Raw genomic sequence first — 18,676 nt, forward strand, 5'->3', positions numbered from 1 at the left:
CCCACAAATTCAGAGGAAGAAAAGCAGCGTGCCCAAACTCCGACTGCTCTCTATCAGGAGCGGAGTCCAATTAACGGAATAATTAACTGAACTAACGTCTCTCTTAAACGACTGTTACAGGCCACTGTGACAGCGACGAGTGTATTTTAATTAAAGTGCCCTCCAGTTAACGTGTGCGTTTATAAAGCCCACGAGGGACTCTTTCCCAGTGAAAAGAGATGTTCAACGAACTGGGTGTACGCTGCGTGTGCATTGTGAGCGCTTTGTCAACTTGAGCTAAATTGGTTGCGGATTGTTGTCAGGCAGCGGGAGAAAGAAGAAAAAAAAAAAGAAGCAATAAAACTATTACTCTCTCTCACACACACACACACACACACCAAAACAGCTCATCTCCCCACTACCAGTGCCGCTGCTTTCCTTATGGGGCGTCCAATGAAGCATGCACATCAGCGTTGAAATTAAAGAGGGATCTGTAATGAAACTCCCAGAGCCCCCTCAGTAAGAAAGTAACAAGACAGCCCATAAATAAAGACACAGAGAACAAGATTATAAACGATTGAGGCACGCATGAAGCAGGAAGCGGGGACATGAGACGAGAGCAGGAAGTCTTTCTTGGTGCTACCTGCGTCGCGGCTCCACGGGGGAGAGAGACGGTTTGGGGGCAAGAAATGTCATGTAGCTGTCTGAGAATATTCAAATGAAGGGCGGTAATGTCTCTGTTGAAGGCACTGATCTTACTCTTCAGTTTGAAATGTAAATCAAAGGCAGATTTAAGAGTTTCTACTTGAAAATGGATTCACACTCGCGCTGAATGATTTATAAAACAAACCACTGGTGCTACTCGAAGGGTAGGAGGCAGCTCTAATCTCGGGGATGCTGAAATCAGTTTTTAGAAGCGAGGGTCCTCCTTTTTATGGAGATATCAAAAGGATCGACTTAAGGTAATGACTTTTACTCTTCAAAAATAGATGGATACCCTTCAGGAAATGAACACTTCAAATCTTGGGGGGGAAAAAAAAGAAAGAAAAAAGTTTGGAATGTGCGTAATGCGTTTTGAAGCGCGCGTAGCTTGATTGAACGAGCAGGTGTCGGCCTCGTTAGGAGATGGAGGAGCAGATGGTGTGAACAGAATCAGACCGAAAAAAGAAGCAAAGAAAATAATAAAGTAAAAAAAAAAAAAAAAAAAAGCCGTGTTTGGTTTCTCAAGTTTATTCGATCTGTGGTTATCAAAGACAATGCCCAGGAACATAAGTTATGAAAAAAAAAAAAAAAAAAAAGCCTTCATGATGGGGACTCTGAATTTGATATGACATTATTGTTATCATTTTTAAAACATAGGCATATTTTTCCTCATTTATTTTAAAACAGTTAAAAGTAAAAAAAAAACAAACAGATGGACAGAAGAGACAGCAGAGACGCCTGAAAATTAAAAAATAATAAAATTAAAAAAGGACATTATCTCAGTGGAGTGCTTTTTTTTTTTTTTTTTGGTGAGCCTCGGGACGGCTCCTGTGTCAGCGGTGTGTGCGTGCACCATGAGTTCACCATACTCCACATAATCTTACCATTGTTCACTAGAGGTCACCAGCGTGGTGTGGAGGGTGGGGGGGTGACTGGAGTTCACCATTGTTCCAAGTGCTTGGGGGTGTGCTGAAGGAAGTCACACCCCTCCACCCCACAAACTGTCACCGCCAGGCTCCCCGCCGGCCACACAAACACTATTCAGTCGGGAGGAAAGCCAGAAATAATAATTAAAAAAACAAAAAACAAACACACTGCTCACCAATAACCAGGCACCAGGTCGTGACATGGCCCCTTTAGACTTTAAACAGCACGCACAGGCACACTTGATCTCACACACACACACACATTCATCTGCACACGCACACACACTGTACAGTATACAATGCACAAGCCCCATACGCGCAAAATAATAAAAAAAAAAAAACGGTTTAAAAACACTCGATAAAAGCACAATATGGTATTTTCTTTCTTCTTTTTTTTTTTTTTCCTTTTTTGTTTTAAATTAATTGCACATGTAGAGACGAGATGGAGGGAGCACAGTGAGTGGAGCGAGGAGGAAGGAGGAAAGGAAGGAGGAAAGAAGGTGGAGCAGCGGTGAGCATGGAGAGAAGAGGATACAGTACATTCAGTAAACAAACAAAAAAAACAAAAAAAAGAAACAAACAGGAGAAAAATTAAAAAAAGGCAAGATTAGAATCAAAACCACTGAAAGGAATTAAATAAAAATCAAAACACTTTTTTCCAGTTTGTCATTTTTTTTTTCTTTTCTCAGTCATTGATTCGAAGCTAACTCTGGGGTGTGCCAGTCTTACAGTAGTCCCAGTCTTGTCTCTCCGGAGAGAGCAAGCTCGGTCAGTTGTGTGGATTTTAATTGTTTTCTTGCTTTTTATTTAAAATCAATGTTCAACGTCTACATCTCTACAGGCGCGATGTCAGAGCATCGGGCAGGGGGAGTAGTGGTAGGGTGCAAGTCTTCCATGACCTGACATATGCACAGGCATTTACACAAGTGCACACACACACACACACACACATTCGTACGCACACACACACTCGCTCGCTCGCTCTTACATTAACACACAGAGTGCATTCTCATTCCTATCACCCCTGGGTACAGGCTTTTTCTTTTCTTCTCGGCTTAGCGCACTAAGTACGCCTCTCTCCTCTGTACAAAAAGCACCCTCCTCCTCTGGAATCGGAGTCTGCTTGTTTCTCCTCGCTCCTTCTCCTCTTTTATTTTTTCATTTTTTAAAATTTTTTCATTCCTTCCTTCTACTTCTTTTGAGAGCTGAGCAGTTTGTCTGCCTCGGGGTACGTCGGGTACTTCACGGTCTCGATTTTCTCTTTGACCTTGTAGGACGGGTAGAGGCCGGTGCGGCCCAGTTTGCGGTTGATGCCTTTGGAGTATCCGTCCCAGTGGTTGCCGGCCACGCCGATCACGTCGCCGGGCTCCAGGGGAATGTCCTCGCTGTTGCGCGGCTGGTGCGGGTAGATGGCGATCTGGTTGTGGGCGTTTTGACCTCCAAAGTAGTAGATGTCGTCCAGGGAGTAGAAGAAAGACGAGGCGTCTGGATGCAGCATCTGCATAATCTCGTAAGCCACGCGGCAGACCTGAGACGGAAACACAAGCGGGGATTATTTTGGTACTCAGATCCATAATTATACGTTTATACATAAACATATTTGTCTGGATAACAAAGCTGTAGAGGGAAGCGAACGCGCTGCTAGAGGGACAAAAGGACTCTTCACTGTAAGACATATTCGCTTCAGTCCTGGTAAAAGAGGGATAAAATGTGCTAAGCGACTCATTCAGATCTTTGAAGTGGACTAATAAGCCTGGAGTGTGAATAGGAATTATGTGGCTCACACATTATTTTTAGGTTTGGCAGGAAGCCCGCTCTCCCTGCGTTACAGATGATCAGAATAATGGATGACAAACGCCATTGTGATGTCAAAGCCGCAACAAATGGACTAATTGTTTCTACGCTTTTAAAACGTGTTGGCGGTCACACGAGTGTGACAATCGAAGCGGTTCTGGTTCGTCTCGGGACAGCGTCAGGTGATAATTGTCTTTTCTGCACAAAAGCTTTTTATCAGCTTGACCCATTTTTTTGTTTTCTGAAGCTTCTCCTGATGAGAAATCACAATAGAGTCAATAAAAGCGTTTTGTTTTTATCCGATCAAAGCAGGGGTCACCTCTGTGACACGCTTATTCTTTAGTAACCGGTGATTTAGTTATTCAACTTGAACAGAAACATTCGCTTTGAGCTTGAAAATCAATTATTCATCTCAGAAACAGTAGTTGAACGTCAGAAATAGTTTAGTTTGAATCATTATTCATGTGTATTCAGTAGCATTTTCATAAAACCACAACAACAAATACTAACAACGCTTTATTCCACGTCTGTGCTCCCTCGTCTTCCACCGAGTGCACATCCCAGTCAGCTCTGAGTGTTTTCAGGCGAGGAACAAATCCAAAGAACTCTTTTCTCTAAATGTGGACTGACCTGCGAGGAGAAGGTGCAGACCAGGAAGTCGGTCTGAGACAGGAAGTGGATGTCCAGGATGACTCCTCTCAGCGAGTTCTCGGTGTAGCGGTTGTGAAGGCCCGCCGACCACGAGATGGAGTTATCGCTGATGAACTCGTAGTCTGGATACCTGGATTGGGGACAATAAGGTCACATGGTTAGATAAAAACCATTGGACTGACTCTCACTCTCGCACACACACACACACACACACACACACTGGGCACTGACTTAGTCTTGGCTTCCTGTAGCAGCGATGGATCGTCGGTGGCCAGGTAAACTCGTTTCTTATCCACGTGGACGCGTCTGGCCAGATGTTGGAACTGCTCCTCCACGTGCAGCATGTACTCCTCGATGGGGTGGAAGGCCGCCTCTGTCCCCACTTTATCCGTCCTCCTCACGTGGACTCTGCACACAGGGACACAGACGAAGGGCTCAGTCTTGCATCTGCTTTTCATGGATGGACATTTGAGCTTTATGCTAGTAAAGTTGTATTGATGGTTATTGCAGTGGGCCTCTGGTGCCCTGTTACAGTTACATCTGTAATATAATGCACCTGTGCATTTATTCGGTGCGTTTGGATGAGGCCTCACAAACTTCAAAATAATTTCGAGGTGCAGTGCAGCTACACTTTATTATACACTTTCAATATCCATTATGTGTATGTAGTTTGTGGATGGTGGACAGAAATGCTGTCCCACCAAACGTCTTCCACCTGAGCTACAAGACTTTGCTTTTTTACAGTTTGTTTGTGCTGTGAGACGAAACAGCTTCACAGCCGCCTGCATACGTTTAAGTATAAGCTGCATTAATGCTGAACCATGCAGAGATATATATATATACTGTATATGTTTCTTAGCCTGAATTACAAAAGTGAGATATGAAGTTATTCAAGGAGCGAGCGCCTGGACAAAAAAGAAAACATTTTCTTAAGACGCGCCGGATTTTGCAAACGCTTGCATTGTTCTGTCGCCGCCTTGTGTAACAGAAAAAAGAAGTTTGGCCGTCTGTATCAAAGAGTGGGTGATGAACAAATGAACTATAATTAAGGAAAACAAGGTGAAAGACTCTGAAGCAGCATTCTGTTGTTGCTGTGTACACGACACTGAACCTGTTCCTGTTTAAACCGGCCATCGCACAGTGGTTCGCTCTCTTTGCAAAGCCTTCATACAAAATAACATGTATAGAGAGTTTCTACCATCTATCATTGTAAAAAAAAAAGAAAAAAAAAAAGCTTTTGTGTGCGGCCAAGCTTTTCAGCGATCGTGTTTTATTTCGTTTTTATTCTTAGGTTTACTAATGTTGCAACACTATTCATGTGTTGCAACATTGTGAAATACTTCATGACAACGGCGGTTCTTTTCTTTCTCTTTCGCACTTTAACTTGAACGCCCATTTGAGGAATCTTTTCATCAGAAAGATGAAGAGAAAAAAAGAAGAAGAGGCAAATGGTGACAGAGAGGAAGTTTAAGAACAGACAGATAAATAACTATGTTTTCTCCGCGTCCTTCATCGCCGTCGCCGCTCCCAGCAAAGCGAGGACAGAGATGGAGCGTCGTCGTCGGTTGTACGTATGAGAAAAAAAGAGCGTGGCTTGTAAACAGAACAAAGGGATGAGCGAGAAAGGAAATATTTTCTCTCCTGACACCGAGGCATCCCTCAAACTGATGGATGACAAAATACAATTTTATTCCATCCAGGAGCATTAAATTACAAAACTACCCAGCCACATCTGCATTGAGACTTCTGGCCTTGAGGAGTAAAAGAAATTTCAAATCCGAGAGGGAAAAAAACACATTTCTCCCCCCACAAACCGTCACTTTCTGAGGCACAATTGAGTGAACATGTATACTTCTCCCCTCCGTTTCTCCACTCTCCATGTGGGAGCTGCCCAGTACAACCAGCTGTCTGCTGCTGAGAAAGGGCCAGGCTCCGCTGGAACATTCGGGGTCAGGAGCCTTTTTAAGGACACTTTGGAAGAAGAATATTAGTCTGTCCCACCATTCAGGGTTTCCCAGTTGCTTTAAGGGCTTCAAACTGCTTCTCTAACCCTCAAGGCCACCTTTAACTTTTTTTGTGAGAATGAAGCTGAGGTAGAGAAAGCAATGGGAAAAGTCAGCGGCTCAGAGAAGGAGAATAAACAGGCTGTACCCAATCTCTACCACTTACCAGTGATCAATCAGAGACTATTGGTGGAGGGGGTGTGAGGCTCGCCAGAGAAATAGACGCTTTATTTACACGGCAAATAAAACCCAAAGATTGGAGCGAGAACAAGTGGGTGAGTGGGTGGCAGGGGTGTTGGGAGTCTTTCATTCGGCTGCGTCTCTCTGATCAGACAGAGGTCTCGACTCCAGGCTTTGTCAAGGTCCCTCTCTCTCTCCGGCTTCTGCGCTTCTTTCATCCCGTGAACCCTTCTTTTTTTTGTCTTGCCCTTTTCTCTCTGTACCAGAGCAGCAGAGGCCTAGCTGAGGCATTGCTTAGCTCTTAGCCATCTCCACCCTCCCTCCCTCCCTCCCTCCCTCCCTTGGCACCCCCTCGAGCACTCTCCCACACTAGCGCCACAATAATTCAATTCATTTCTCTCTATTCATACAGTTTCTGGCAAGGCAGGGCGATCCTCATGGTGGGCGCAGAGCATACATTAAAGACATCAAACACACCCACACTAGACGCAGCGAGTGCTGATTCTAGCAGATTGGGACAATAACATATAGACTAAATATATATATATATATATATTTTATATACGTTGACCTCGACACTCCGGCCTACTTGTCTTTCCAGCTGTTGCTTCCACTTTGCATTCGAGTCTTTCGACAGCTCATGCCGCGTTACGTCTATACTCGCTGTAGAATCGCAGCTTATGCAACATCAAAACATGTCAGAGATGTTCTGAAGATTTACCTTAACTGACAAATTAAGGCAAAGGCCAACATTAAAGTGTCTTAATAAGATGTCGAGCCTTCAGCTTCGATGCACTTAGCATAAATTGTACAAGTCTGCGGAACCGTGGAGAACAAAGATAGATACAGCGCCGTCAGACACTCGTCAGGACTGTTATGGTCGGATCACATATTAGCATTTGCCTTATTTCTCCACCCTTATATAATACTCATATATCATATGCAGTATATCTTTAAATAGTGTCCTGTGTGTAGGATTTAGTGGCATCCAACGGTGTTGTCGCTGACTGCAACCCCCTCACCTCACCGACTTATGACAGCCCTCATGAAGAGCCACATTTAGTTTGTCCATCCTAGGCTGCTGCAGAAACCGTGTGGCAAACTCCATGAAATGTAATATATTCATAAAAAATATATATGCTTTCATTTTTGCTAAATAATACATAAAACTCAACGCTGTTGTCAGTTGTATGACACGTGAAGAGAACAAGTAAATCAAACCTAGTGGAAGTGGAGATCTGTGCTAACGTCAAATTAAATGTTCAGTTAAAGCTGCGCTAATCGATATTTTATGTAAACAATGCATCAAATAACTATGTGTTTAGGAAATGGATAGCTTGTAGTGATGGAGAATTACCATCACAGCTCCACTCAGCATCTTTCAGCTCAACGTTTCGATGTTACGACCCAAAACTTTCCTGATCTGGTTCGCTTTCTATCGAGACACAGCAGTAGAGGAGGAGGCGACCAAAACTGAGTTAAAAGAAGAGTCAATTCTGGACTTTTTAGAGAATTATTAAAAATGAATGATAATGTTATTCTGCAGAGTATGCCTCATGTGTAAACAAGCAGCTGTTGGGTCAGAGTTATGTTTGTTTACAGCTTGTTTTCCGTCACCGTTAATGCAAGCTTACATTTCCAGAATGATACAGCAGGAGCATACTTTGATTACCGAGATACCACTTCATGAATAATACTCAGCATTTACTGATTTTCATTTGTTTGGATTTGTTTTGTAAAGAAGCTGATTGAACATCCTATACATTATTTCTTTTTTTTGTCTCCATGCATCCAAATTTATTCCTGCTTTTTTTTCCTGCTGCATGAGATGTCAACTTCTGTAATTTTTTTGTAAATTAGGCTCTCTTGCAACAAGCAACTGCTCAAAAAATCTTATAATATTAATAGAAAGTGAGTAAAAAAAACAAAAAAAAAACATATATATATATAAATGCAAATGAGTTGCTGATTATGCACCAGAGGCGCTCCAAGTTAGGGAAAAGAGAAGAAGAAAGGAAAGACTTAACTACAAAGTTTCTGCGGCAAATTGAATTTTTTAAAATCGCATGATTACATTTTTGTATTATTATGCATTATTTTTATTTTACTATCGGCATATTTTACCTGGTTTTACTTCTTTAAAAAATGTGCTTCCACAATATATTTATGTCTTATTCATACAGAGCAGACGTGACAGATAATCCATCTCTTGGTAACCACACTGCCATGGCGATAACAATGCTCTGGTATCTGTGATAGAAGCACTAAATCTACTTTCTCTCTCTCTCTCTCTCTGTGGAAGGACGCAGCTGTGCTGATAGCTGCTTTTAGTCGGTGGCTACCTGCACTTCATGTCCTAAGGGAGCATCAAGGAGAGAGTGGTGGTGGCGACTGAAGCATGTAGGGGGGTCGGGTGGTGGTTGTTGGTCGGGTGCTCTGGGGACGAGCTGCCTTCCTAACCCTCTTACTTTCTCCATAAACCGCTGTGTCTCCCAGTGCTGCTGCCCTCTCCCCTTCTTTTTTGCACTGTGGATCTCTTTCAACCCCACTTTTACATTTCACAATTACATGCCCCCCCATCCCCTTTAGATTTCTATACACACACACACACATATCGCCTGTCCCCACAGTGCTGATGGAAGCACACAGGCACTTTGTTGCAACATCAGTGCAGAGTGGAGTGGATGTATGAAGAGCTGAGGGAAGGGAAGGGAGGAAAAAAGAAATAAAAACTTTGTTCTACCCGGCACTGCATTTCAATAAACCTTTCCCCAGTGATATGGAGGGAGAAAAGGGGTGAGATGTATGAGTGTATGGAGAGAGAGTAGGGGAAACACAAAGAACAGTGACAGAGATGTGTGTAACACTATCAGAGCAGGAGCATTGTGGGTAGACCCCGGGGAACGTGAGGGAGAGGTGAGTGTGAAATATAAAAATTTGAAAAATCTTGAAGCAAGCATGAACAAATGAAGACTGAGCAACGATCACAAATGAGAGTATGTGAGAGGACGGGGAGATTGAAAAAGTTGGGATGAGTGAAGGAGAGCTTGGAGAAAGGAGACGGCAGCTGCCGGGGTGATGAAAGACAGAAAGGTAAAAAAAAAAAAACCAAAGAGAAGAGCATCTGAGAAAAGATGGAGGGGAACAAACGAGAGAACTGAGCAGAGCAGGACAGGAAACGTGAAGAAAAATGGTGACGGTGGCTCGCAGCTAAATGTCGGAAAAGAGGAGAGCTGTGAAGGGCGAGGAAGAAGCTGGCACAGACACTGTGAACATATGGATGTGAGAGAGATGAAGGAGATGGCAGAACTAAACCAGGCTGATTCACAAACTATCAGAGTATAACTCTTTGCATTTATCTTAAACTACTCCTCTCCCCAGGCAGGTGGAGCCTCATGGGACGTCGCAGAAACTTTAGACAATCTCAGCAAAGTACCAGATACTTTCCCCATGACTGGCAGCTCATCAGTCATTATGTACATCGTCCTAGAGGGGGTGAATCCCCTCTCATCGTCTGAACAGAGCAGGTTAAAACAACTGAGGGAGATTACTTGTGAAGTATTTGATCCACGTTTGAAATGCAGCTCAAAAGACAGGTGGAATTATTTATGAGTCAAGCGAGGCTGGCAGACAGCGCATGAATGTTGGTCGACTCGAGCGAGCGCCTGACAGGGATACCGCGAAAAATAAACGAGTAATTCAACAGCTAAAACGTGCCCGACCTATTTCTCACAGGCTGCAGTCAAAAGTAACTTACGGTATTGTGACTGCAGAAATTCCCACAGGGGGTGGCCCACATGGGAACCCAGCAACCTCACACTTTGCCAATTATGCCGTGCTGGACCATAACAAGTCCCGAGCCAGTTTCATGCTGCGAGTGCAGAAACTCTGGAGATAGCACAATGCTGAGGTGTCATAATCAAAGCTAAGATTATACCAAAGACTGAAATAAGACCTAATAAGGGCATATCTGGAACAGCTGGTGTCATCTCATCTGCACAATTTCTGCCAGGTTTCACAAAAAAAATAATATCTGGGTGTTGTAATCAGATACCGGAACACCGAGGTGCTCGGCACGAAATGTCGAGACGCAGTCATGTATGCAGTGTGGAAGTGCACTTCCATGAGGATTGTTAAAAGATACGGATGCCATTTCTCTGTATTTTTAGACACGCTAGCAGCATGGCTCTAGGGATGGCAATGCTGGTCAGTCAGTCGGCCAACCACTTTAGTCCAGACTGAAATATCTCAGCAGTTGTTATTTAGTATACTGGCACTTTGTGCAGTCGTGTTCCCCAGACAATGATGGCCGCTGATCCCGGCAATGCCCTGATAGCGTCACCAGCAGCTATTTGTGGTGACATGTCTCAACAACTTTTGCATTGACTGCTACAAGACTTCAATGTCACTCAATGACATGACTAACTCTGAAACACTCTGAGCGAGATTAATTCATCTCTATGTCTCTGCTCAGGGTGGCCTCAGCGTGTCATCGAGCCACCCTTTAAGGACCGCCCACAAAATCTGACTGAAAACTGGTGAAAAACAGTTTAAAACCTTCAGTAATATATCTTTCAAAGTCTTTTCATGTGTTTTCAGCAACTATTTTACAGCACATTTAATGTATTTTGAAAGAATTGGCTAATCTTTGGTGGTTGGTTTCTTATCTTTCATTTAGCTATAACTTTTCTTTGGTGGTTGGTTTCTTATCTTTCATTTAGCTATAACTTTTAAATCGTCCAACACTTTATTTATGAGCAAATATATGCAAAACAAACATCATCCCCTTTATCTTTAGTTGTATATTGTGTTAAGTGCTCATTAGCAAATGCTAAACTAGGATGGTGAGCATTGTGATCGTGTGTGTCCTTATTGTAAACAAAGACCACGATCTGTTATTCTGTCTCTCAATACTCATCGACTCCTTCGTCTGTGGCACTCAGCCTCAAATCTATTTGTTCTGAAAACATAAATCTCAAATATCGAGTTTTATTTGTACTCATTTCATTAATATCTCACGACAGATGGGCGTTGTAATTTTTCGGGAGTCAGGAGTAAACAGCAGAGGATTAATACTAGCGAGTACTTATGGTACCAACGTGGTGTATGTGAGGTGAACTCGAAATAAACTGCTAAACTGATCCTTGCAATGAAGCAGCAGTTCAGCCAGTGAAGTCTCTGGACAACAATGGAGCTCTGTGGCTCAGAGGAATAAGCTATAACAGGCTTTGGCCTCATAGCCAATAATTGTAAGGAGAATATAATCATTGTTGTTTTTGGTCAATAGACTAAGAAAAATATAGAATATAGCCAGCCTTATCCTTTAATTAGGAAAGGCTACTGAAGATAAAAGGAGAGCTGCCAGGCTATTCATTTTTAATGCATTCATTAACTTTGTTATAAGCTCCTCTTCCCCTGTCTTGTTTGGTTTCATGGATTTTTAAAATCAGTCCGCAGTTTATTCAGTCTTCAGTTCTTTAACCGCTTCAACAAAGGTATTAAATGTCTTTGGATTGGACTTAAGACAAAAGGAAGAAAAATATAAGCCTCATGGGGACATAAATACATGAAACAGATTCAGACATATCACACTACCAATATTAAAGAAAAAAAAACCCCAGTAATGAGTACAGAATGATGAAATTTTATTCAAACAAGCTGATTTGCATGAATATGAGCTGTATGAATGTAAAGCAAAAAGCTTTCCATGGGTAAATAAAAGTAGAAAATTAACCAAACAAAACACTACCATCGAATTAAATTACTTTTAATACTATTGTATTAACCTCATATTAACCTCACCCAAAGCAGTGCTTATATTTTAGCGCAGCGCTTACGGCTGCATCTTTGTTTTTCTCTTCCTATGTCTTCTGTTTGCTTTGATTGTGAAGCACTTTGTAAATGTAAGACGTGTGCTACAGTAACAGTAATTATTATTGAAATGTTTCGAACCGCAGAGAAAAAAAGGAGAAGAGAAGACGACACACACTGAGGAGAGATAGCTGAGTGTCCTTACCCGATGATGGGGTGTTTAAAGCCCAGCTTGGCGGTGCTCTGCTGGATCTCCTTCTCCAGCCACGCCTGAGGGCGCACCAGGTACTTGACAAACTGGGACACCCACCAGACGGAGGGGTCGCCGTGCAGACGATGCAGGCGCGGCGCCAGGTCCTCGGGGATCGCCAGGGGCAGGTAGGGGGGCCGTGGGTGGAGACTGTCCACTATGGGCAACTCCACAACCTGGACGTCCTTATCATGGGCCTCTCCTGGATGATCCAAAGAGGAGCATGTTGAGTATAACACACTCAGGATTCAACATTTTTGCAGCACAGCTCAAGATTAGCTTTGTAACTGATGATTATGTTGATAGAATTATTAAAATAGAATTATTCTTCAGTTAAAGATGAGTGAATAAAATGCAAATGAGTTTCCCAAAGACAAAAGTAAGGATTTCAAATGCTTGTTGTGTCTGACTAACATTAACTCCAGTTAATGGAAGCAGCAAATGTTCAAACTCCTATCAGTTAGCTCAAATATGCTAAATATCGAGAAGATCGAGGAAGGCCGGTTTGATTCTGAATGCTGAGACACCAAAACACTGCGCGGCGCTGTGTAGTACTACGAGACAGGATTTCACAACTGTGCAAAGTTATTATACTGGTAATTATTTCATCTTTTTGTTGCGTGTGACTCAAGGTAAACAGTGGAAATATGCTGTTCACAAAGTAATCTACCATGTGTGCTCGCGCCCGGCCAACGCGGCGCCTCGCCAGATGACATCATACTGTGGGTTGAGTAAAAGGTCTGTTCAAAACGCTGACCTTGAAACTGTGCGTGTGTTTTCTGATTTGAATGTGGCCTTTGTGAGTTGTGAGGACAGAGGTTATGTCACGCTGCACGTATTTGTAAAGTAGTAAATGTGAGAGATGAATAAAATTTGCATTTCTGGTTCAAACCAGTGTGTGAGTGACACAATTGACCTGTTTTCAGGTAAGACGACTTGTCTGTTAGGACGTGTTTGGAAGTCAGCATAGCTTTTGTTAAATCTGCCAAACATCTGTAGGTTCACTGATCCTTCCAGTCATTTACATTTTCATACTCTGAAAATAAAAATGTGTCGGCATGCGGTGAGATATTTCGGCAACATTCCTCAGCCCTGAATGCACAGCCTCTGTGAGTGACAGCTGCTCTTTGCCTGTCCTTGCTTAAAAGGCCAAGGTAAGCTCCTTCCTATCAAGGTTGTGTAGGGCCAGGGGCTCATGTGTTGGACCTGTGTTGGAGGGGTGGTGGTGGTGGTGGTGGTGGTCTGGCATTAGTCCCTTCAGGCTGAGTCCTGCTTGGCAGGAGCCCTGGGCAGAGGTTTGAGCACGGTTGATTACGAAGGTCACCTCTCTCTGTGCAGCTGGAAAACTCTTGTGTGCTGCCAGACCTACACACACCTCAAGGCCAACTGTACATACACGAAGACACATACATGTGCGCGATGCACACCTGCGTACATGAACACAGGTGGGATATATACACACACAGACACACACACATATACAGGAGCATGCGTGTCATACATCCACAGAAATGCATGAACATGCACATGTGCGGTGTCTTGTGAACCGTTGGAAGAAGAAAAAAAAAGGTGATCTAACAGTGACTGACTAATGGGGGGAAAACAACAATAAAAAAATGTGCATTCACACAAACACACAGAGCCCCAGCTAATCTCATCTCACCAGAAGGGATATGCCTGGCAGACAGAACCCTCACTCTCTTTCAGTCTTAAAACCCGAGGAGAGTTTTTTTTGTTCTTGTGTGTGTGTGTGTGTGTAAACCCCTGATTTACGAACAAGTTTGAGGCCCGTGTTCTGTCAGACTAAAGTGGCTTCTCTAACTGCCACAGACGGGGCCCCCTAATACGGCAGCAAACATACACGACACACTTCCAAATAAACGCCATAATGAGTCATTAAAAATGGCCTTTCACAGACAGGCTACATAAAAAAACATGTTCAAAACAAGGACAGAAACAGAGGCTTCAATTTGTGTGTGTGTTTGCCTGAGCATGAACTGAATATAAATTGGTAGAAGCATTAAATATTGAACAGAAAAAATATTCCCAGGCCTGTCTTTGCTTATATAACAGCACTGGCATGATTCACGTTAGGGGGGAATGGGCATATTTTGAGGCCTGCACTTCTTGGCACACGTGTACAGATATGCAGTATGTCCTCCTCCCACAGCTTCTTAATTAGATCACAAAGCTCTTCTAAATTTCATCACAACACCAAAAAGCCTGTGCATAAATTTCCTGCATGCATCATTACTTTAAAACATATAGGCCTGCACTGACACAGAGTTCCTTACACTGTATTTTAAACCTATGATGTATACTGAGCCTGATAAATATTGGATTAGATTAACACCACTATGAAACTGGAGAACCAAGACTGACACCACCCAGACGCAAAATATGGAGCCTCTCCATCCATAATACATACGAGGCTGAGTCTATGAACTTGGAGAACTCGTGTTCCAGTCTTTACATGGCAGGGAACATTATGTTTCTCCCGCTGCTCTCAGACTCACTCAATAAGGCAGTAATATTTCCACGGAGACCCTCAAAGGAATACACACAAATTAACTGTTTGATCAACGAACCATTGTTACACGAGAAGACTGGTCTTCCCCTTTGTGTGTTCAGAACTGAGTCTGTTACACCGGGTGTTTGAGACGGTGCTAAGCTCTCATGCTGTTGAGTTGTAGTAAAACAAAACATGCACCAGTGAGCTAAAGAGACAGTAGGGCTGCCTATTGCTTTTTTGTGTGTGTGTGTAATTTTGCATGCTTTTTTTTTTACAGCGTACTGTACAGTATGAACACGCATTGTGTTCGGCACCGCTAGAGGAACTGTGAAATACGCGTGAGTTACTGGTAATAATTTCTTATGTGTCAAACCTCGTAGATTGATCATTAAAATTAAATTTGTTAAAAATGTTCGGACTTGAAAACAGGTTTTGATCTTTGGTTTTTTATTTACCAATACAGTATTGTACTTATTTTTTTGTTAAATCTGCGAAAGTTTGAACTTTGAGAGTTTAAATAAGAGAGAAATGTGAGAAAATGTTAATGCCTGTCTGAGAAAAGTGTATAAAAGTGTGTGGTTAGGGGTTTTACCGCCTTAAAACATGTAGAATAATTGTAAAACCTACTTCACGGATTTCGTTTATTGCGGGTTATTTTTAAAACGTATCCCCCGCGATAAACGAGGGACCACTGTACTTTCTTTTAGTGCTGACAGAAATGTGTAGAGCCGAGAATCTAAAATTGTCAATTAATAAAAACCGGCATTAAACTGGACTAGTTCGGGTACTGCTGGTCGTGTTTGACATTTAATAACTTTTGTTAATTTTGGGAGAAGTGGGTCAACCTTTATCAATGTCCCGTTAGATAATCATATTCACACAAATATATATTTATAAGTGTTGTTTGGATGTGAAAACCAAAATGTGGGTTTTCTATCAGCACTGGAATGTAAAAAAAAAACCCAAGGGAGGCACTGGGTGATAATTTAATATATGTATGTATATATATATATCTATTTTTTTCTTTCCTGAGACACCAACATATAATTTATTTTCTCCTCTCAATTATTCTCTCCATTTTAGACTGACACAAAACAAATTATAGAGGAGTACCCTGTACGTTATGTGGATTTTCTTGTAATGTTTTGTTTTCCCCATTTCCCATTTGCGGGAAGAAAAACCAGCAGGTCCCATAATGACTTCTTCTCTATCTTTGATTTTCCCCTCAGGCTATATGTTTTCCTGACAGAAATACCCTGTCACAGATGGATATACCGTGCATCCTCTTCCTGTCTATAAATGTCTCACATCCTGAGGGAAGCACTCAACAGAAAGTGGGCTAACCATGTAAAGATAAATGAGGAAAGGTGGAATCTGGGATGGCTGCTACACTAAATACAATCCAAGTTAATTCCCCACTTACGCACAACGTTCAGGATACAAAGACGTGCTCAGTGCAGAACCGACCAACCAAAGCAGGCGGCACATTTCCATGTGAAGGTGACCACAAAGTACTGGTGGCGTTAACCACGAGATGACAGGGGCAACAAAATGTATGTAAAGCTAAGCTCCCTGCTGTCCAGCCACTATGCAAAATCCTTTAACATCACAAGTAATTTGCATGATAGCTAACCGGCCTGGCAACTGAAAAGTTACATGGTGGTGTACCAATAAACGTTCATGGGGCATTATCGCTTGTGTCGGTACAACATCTAGTATTCATCACGTTTGGACGTGCATGCTTCTGTGGCTAACAATCCGGTTAACCATGAAGTAAAGGCTGTGTTACGTTACAACACAAGACCAGAAAATGAATGGCTTGAAATCAGTATTCACTACGTTAAAACGCTGTAATCGTACTGTTGTGGGCAAAAAGTCAATTAATGAGATATTCAATGTATATCTGGTTATTAATCCAAGGATTTAGCATCCCTTTGTGGTCCAGTGCCCCAAGGAATGCTCTCGTCTTGCACTGTTAACAAAACAGGCATGACCACAAGCGTAGCCAAGTACCCAACAGGCTTACATTAGCTATGCCTAACTAGGTAGCTGGCTTGGTCAACACAAAATACTGCCTCCGCAAATAAAAAAGGACAAGAATTCAGAATGCTAAAAGGCTCGAGGAGGGGGGGGCAGTGGCTTTGAAATAAACAGGCTATTGGCTGCGAGCAGCCAGATGGCATATATGGATCTATAGGAGGCTGTGACACTAGAGACAGACATTAGATAGTGGAAAAGGACACATGAAAGGCAGGAGAATAAGAGAAAGGAGGCGCTGGGAGAGCAGGAGATAAGAAGAGAGAGCCCGAGAGAGCACGAGTCAAATGAAGCGATAGGAGAAAAATGAAGAGCTGAAAGGATGCAGCGACGAGAACAAGAAAGCAACCAGAAAGAAATTGATAGTGAGGGCGGGAGAGGCAGGCTCACGGTGAAACCTCCAAATCGTCACTGATCTTCATTTACAAATGCGTTGGTTTTTGTCGGCTTAGCACAGAGGCATACACAGTCACACTGTAGGACTATCCATTAATCATATTAAAAATCTCAATTTCAATTCCTGCCTCCATGCAATCTCATTCATAATGAATCTGCTAGCGTTGCATTAGCAGGGAGATCCATTTCCTCCAAACAAGCACATCGATCATCTGTCGATGGTATCCTGGTGCTAGGTATACATATGAACCATCTTATGTTTGAACATGGTGTTCATTACGGACAGGCCCATGACGGGTGCGGAATTCTGATAACACACATGAATAACAAGAAGAACGAGAAGAAGAGTCGGAGTTTTGCAGGAAACTATGAATCTATCAAATTTTGTTCTGATACATCCAATAGATGTTGAGATATTTCGAAGGTAGGTGAAATCTTAGGTGACCTGTTGTTGCTGTCACTATATGAAAAGTCAGGGAATCACCAAAATTAGCATGATTCATCCTCAGGGGAGCATGAAAATCCATCCAAAAATGGCAATTTAATAGTTGCTGAGATAATTCAGTCTGGACTAAAGCTGACTAACTAACCGCCAGTGTGGGTCCAGCAGGTAATTCCTCCCAATTATCTCCCTTCAGGTTTCTTAATCATTCCCCTCTAAGTATTGAACTCCCCCAGCGGAAGCACAAAGTCCCCAGGCAGCAACCTCTCCTGGAAGACCCACACTTCAATTGGTACATCCAACAGCCAGAGCCTTCTCCTTTCCACCTCTCAGCCACATAGAGGATCTCCTGGACCCCCATCCTGGTTCCTGAGATCAATCTATTTTTAATTGTCGCCACTCCTCCTATTTCACTACAGTAGCTATGGCTCCATTCCCTGAAAGGTGAAATTTCATATCCCTGTACCTAACCTTTCCGGAGGTGGACACACTTGACAGCAGCCCCAAGTTACTTGAGCTGAGCCTGACCAGGCTCTGTGGGTACAAGCTCTTACACCAACAATTGCCCCCCCCCCCTCCGCCCACACACACTTCACAAGGTTGTGTTGATTTAGGTGTGTTGCTGCAAGTGCTGCTGAGAACATTTAATACGTACCAGGAAGTTCAGCTCGAAGGCTAAATACATGTCAAGACCCTGCATGGTTACACTTCTCTGGGGCTTCTACTGGCAGATATTTAGATTCCATTATGGAAAATGAAATAAAAATGATGCACGTAATATAACTGATTGATTCATACAAAGTACTTGCTTCAAGAGTGGAGTGGGCCTATGCTCAGGGGTATGTCAGAGTAAGTAGATTTTCACTTACATGCTTTAGAAAAAAAACACAATTTTCACATTCAACATCAGATTAAATATTGATGTCAAAGTGGATTTCCTTCAAGCAAATGTATACGAAACAAGCTTTCAGTGTGAAATTATAAGACCCTTTA

At 42.6% G+C, this 18,676-nt stretch overlaps 1 protein-coding gene across 1 annotated transcript in view; it reads right to left on the reverse strand.

Annotated features, from left to right (window-relative positions):
• Window positions 1-1,211: 1,211 nt before the first annotated feature.
• fut8b (fucosyltransferase 8b (alpha (1,6) fucosyltransferase)) overlaps window positions 1,212-18,676 on the reverse strand; it is a 78,019-nt gene continuing 60,554 nt past the window's right edge. Inside the window, exons 7-10 of the mRNA XM_010738417.3 lie at window positions 12,252-12,498; window positions 4,284-4,460; window positions 4,032-4,182; window positions 1,212-3,135 (exon numbers count right to left, since the gene is read on the reverse strand). Of these exons, the coding sequence (XP_010736719.2) occupies window positions 2,797-3,135; window positions 4,032-4,182; window positions 4,284-4,460; window positions 12,252-12,498 (914 nt within the window). The 3' untranslated portion in view covers window positions 1,212-2,796. The remainder of the gene's footprint in view (window positions 3,136-4,031; window positions 4,183-4,283; window positions 4,461-12,251; window positions 12,499-18,676) is intronic.

This window comes from Larimichthys crocea, chromosome XI (genome assembly GCF_000972845.2).
Source record: "Larimichthys crocea isolate SSNF chromosome XI, L_crocea_2.0, whole genome shotgun sequence".
NCBI lineage: Eukaryota > Metazoa > Chordata > Actinopteri > Sciaenidae > Larimichthys > Larimichthys crocea.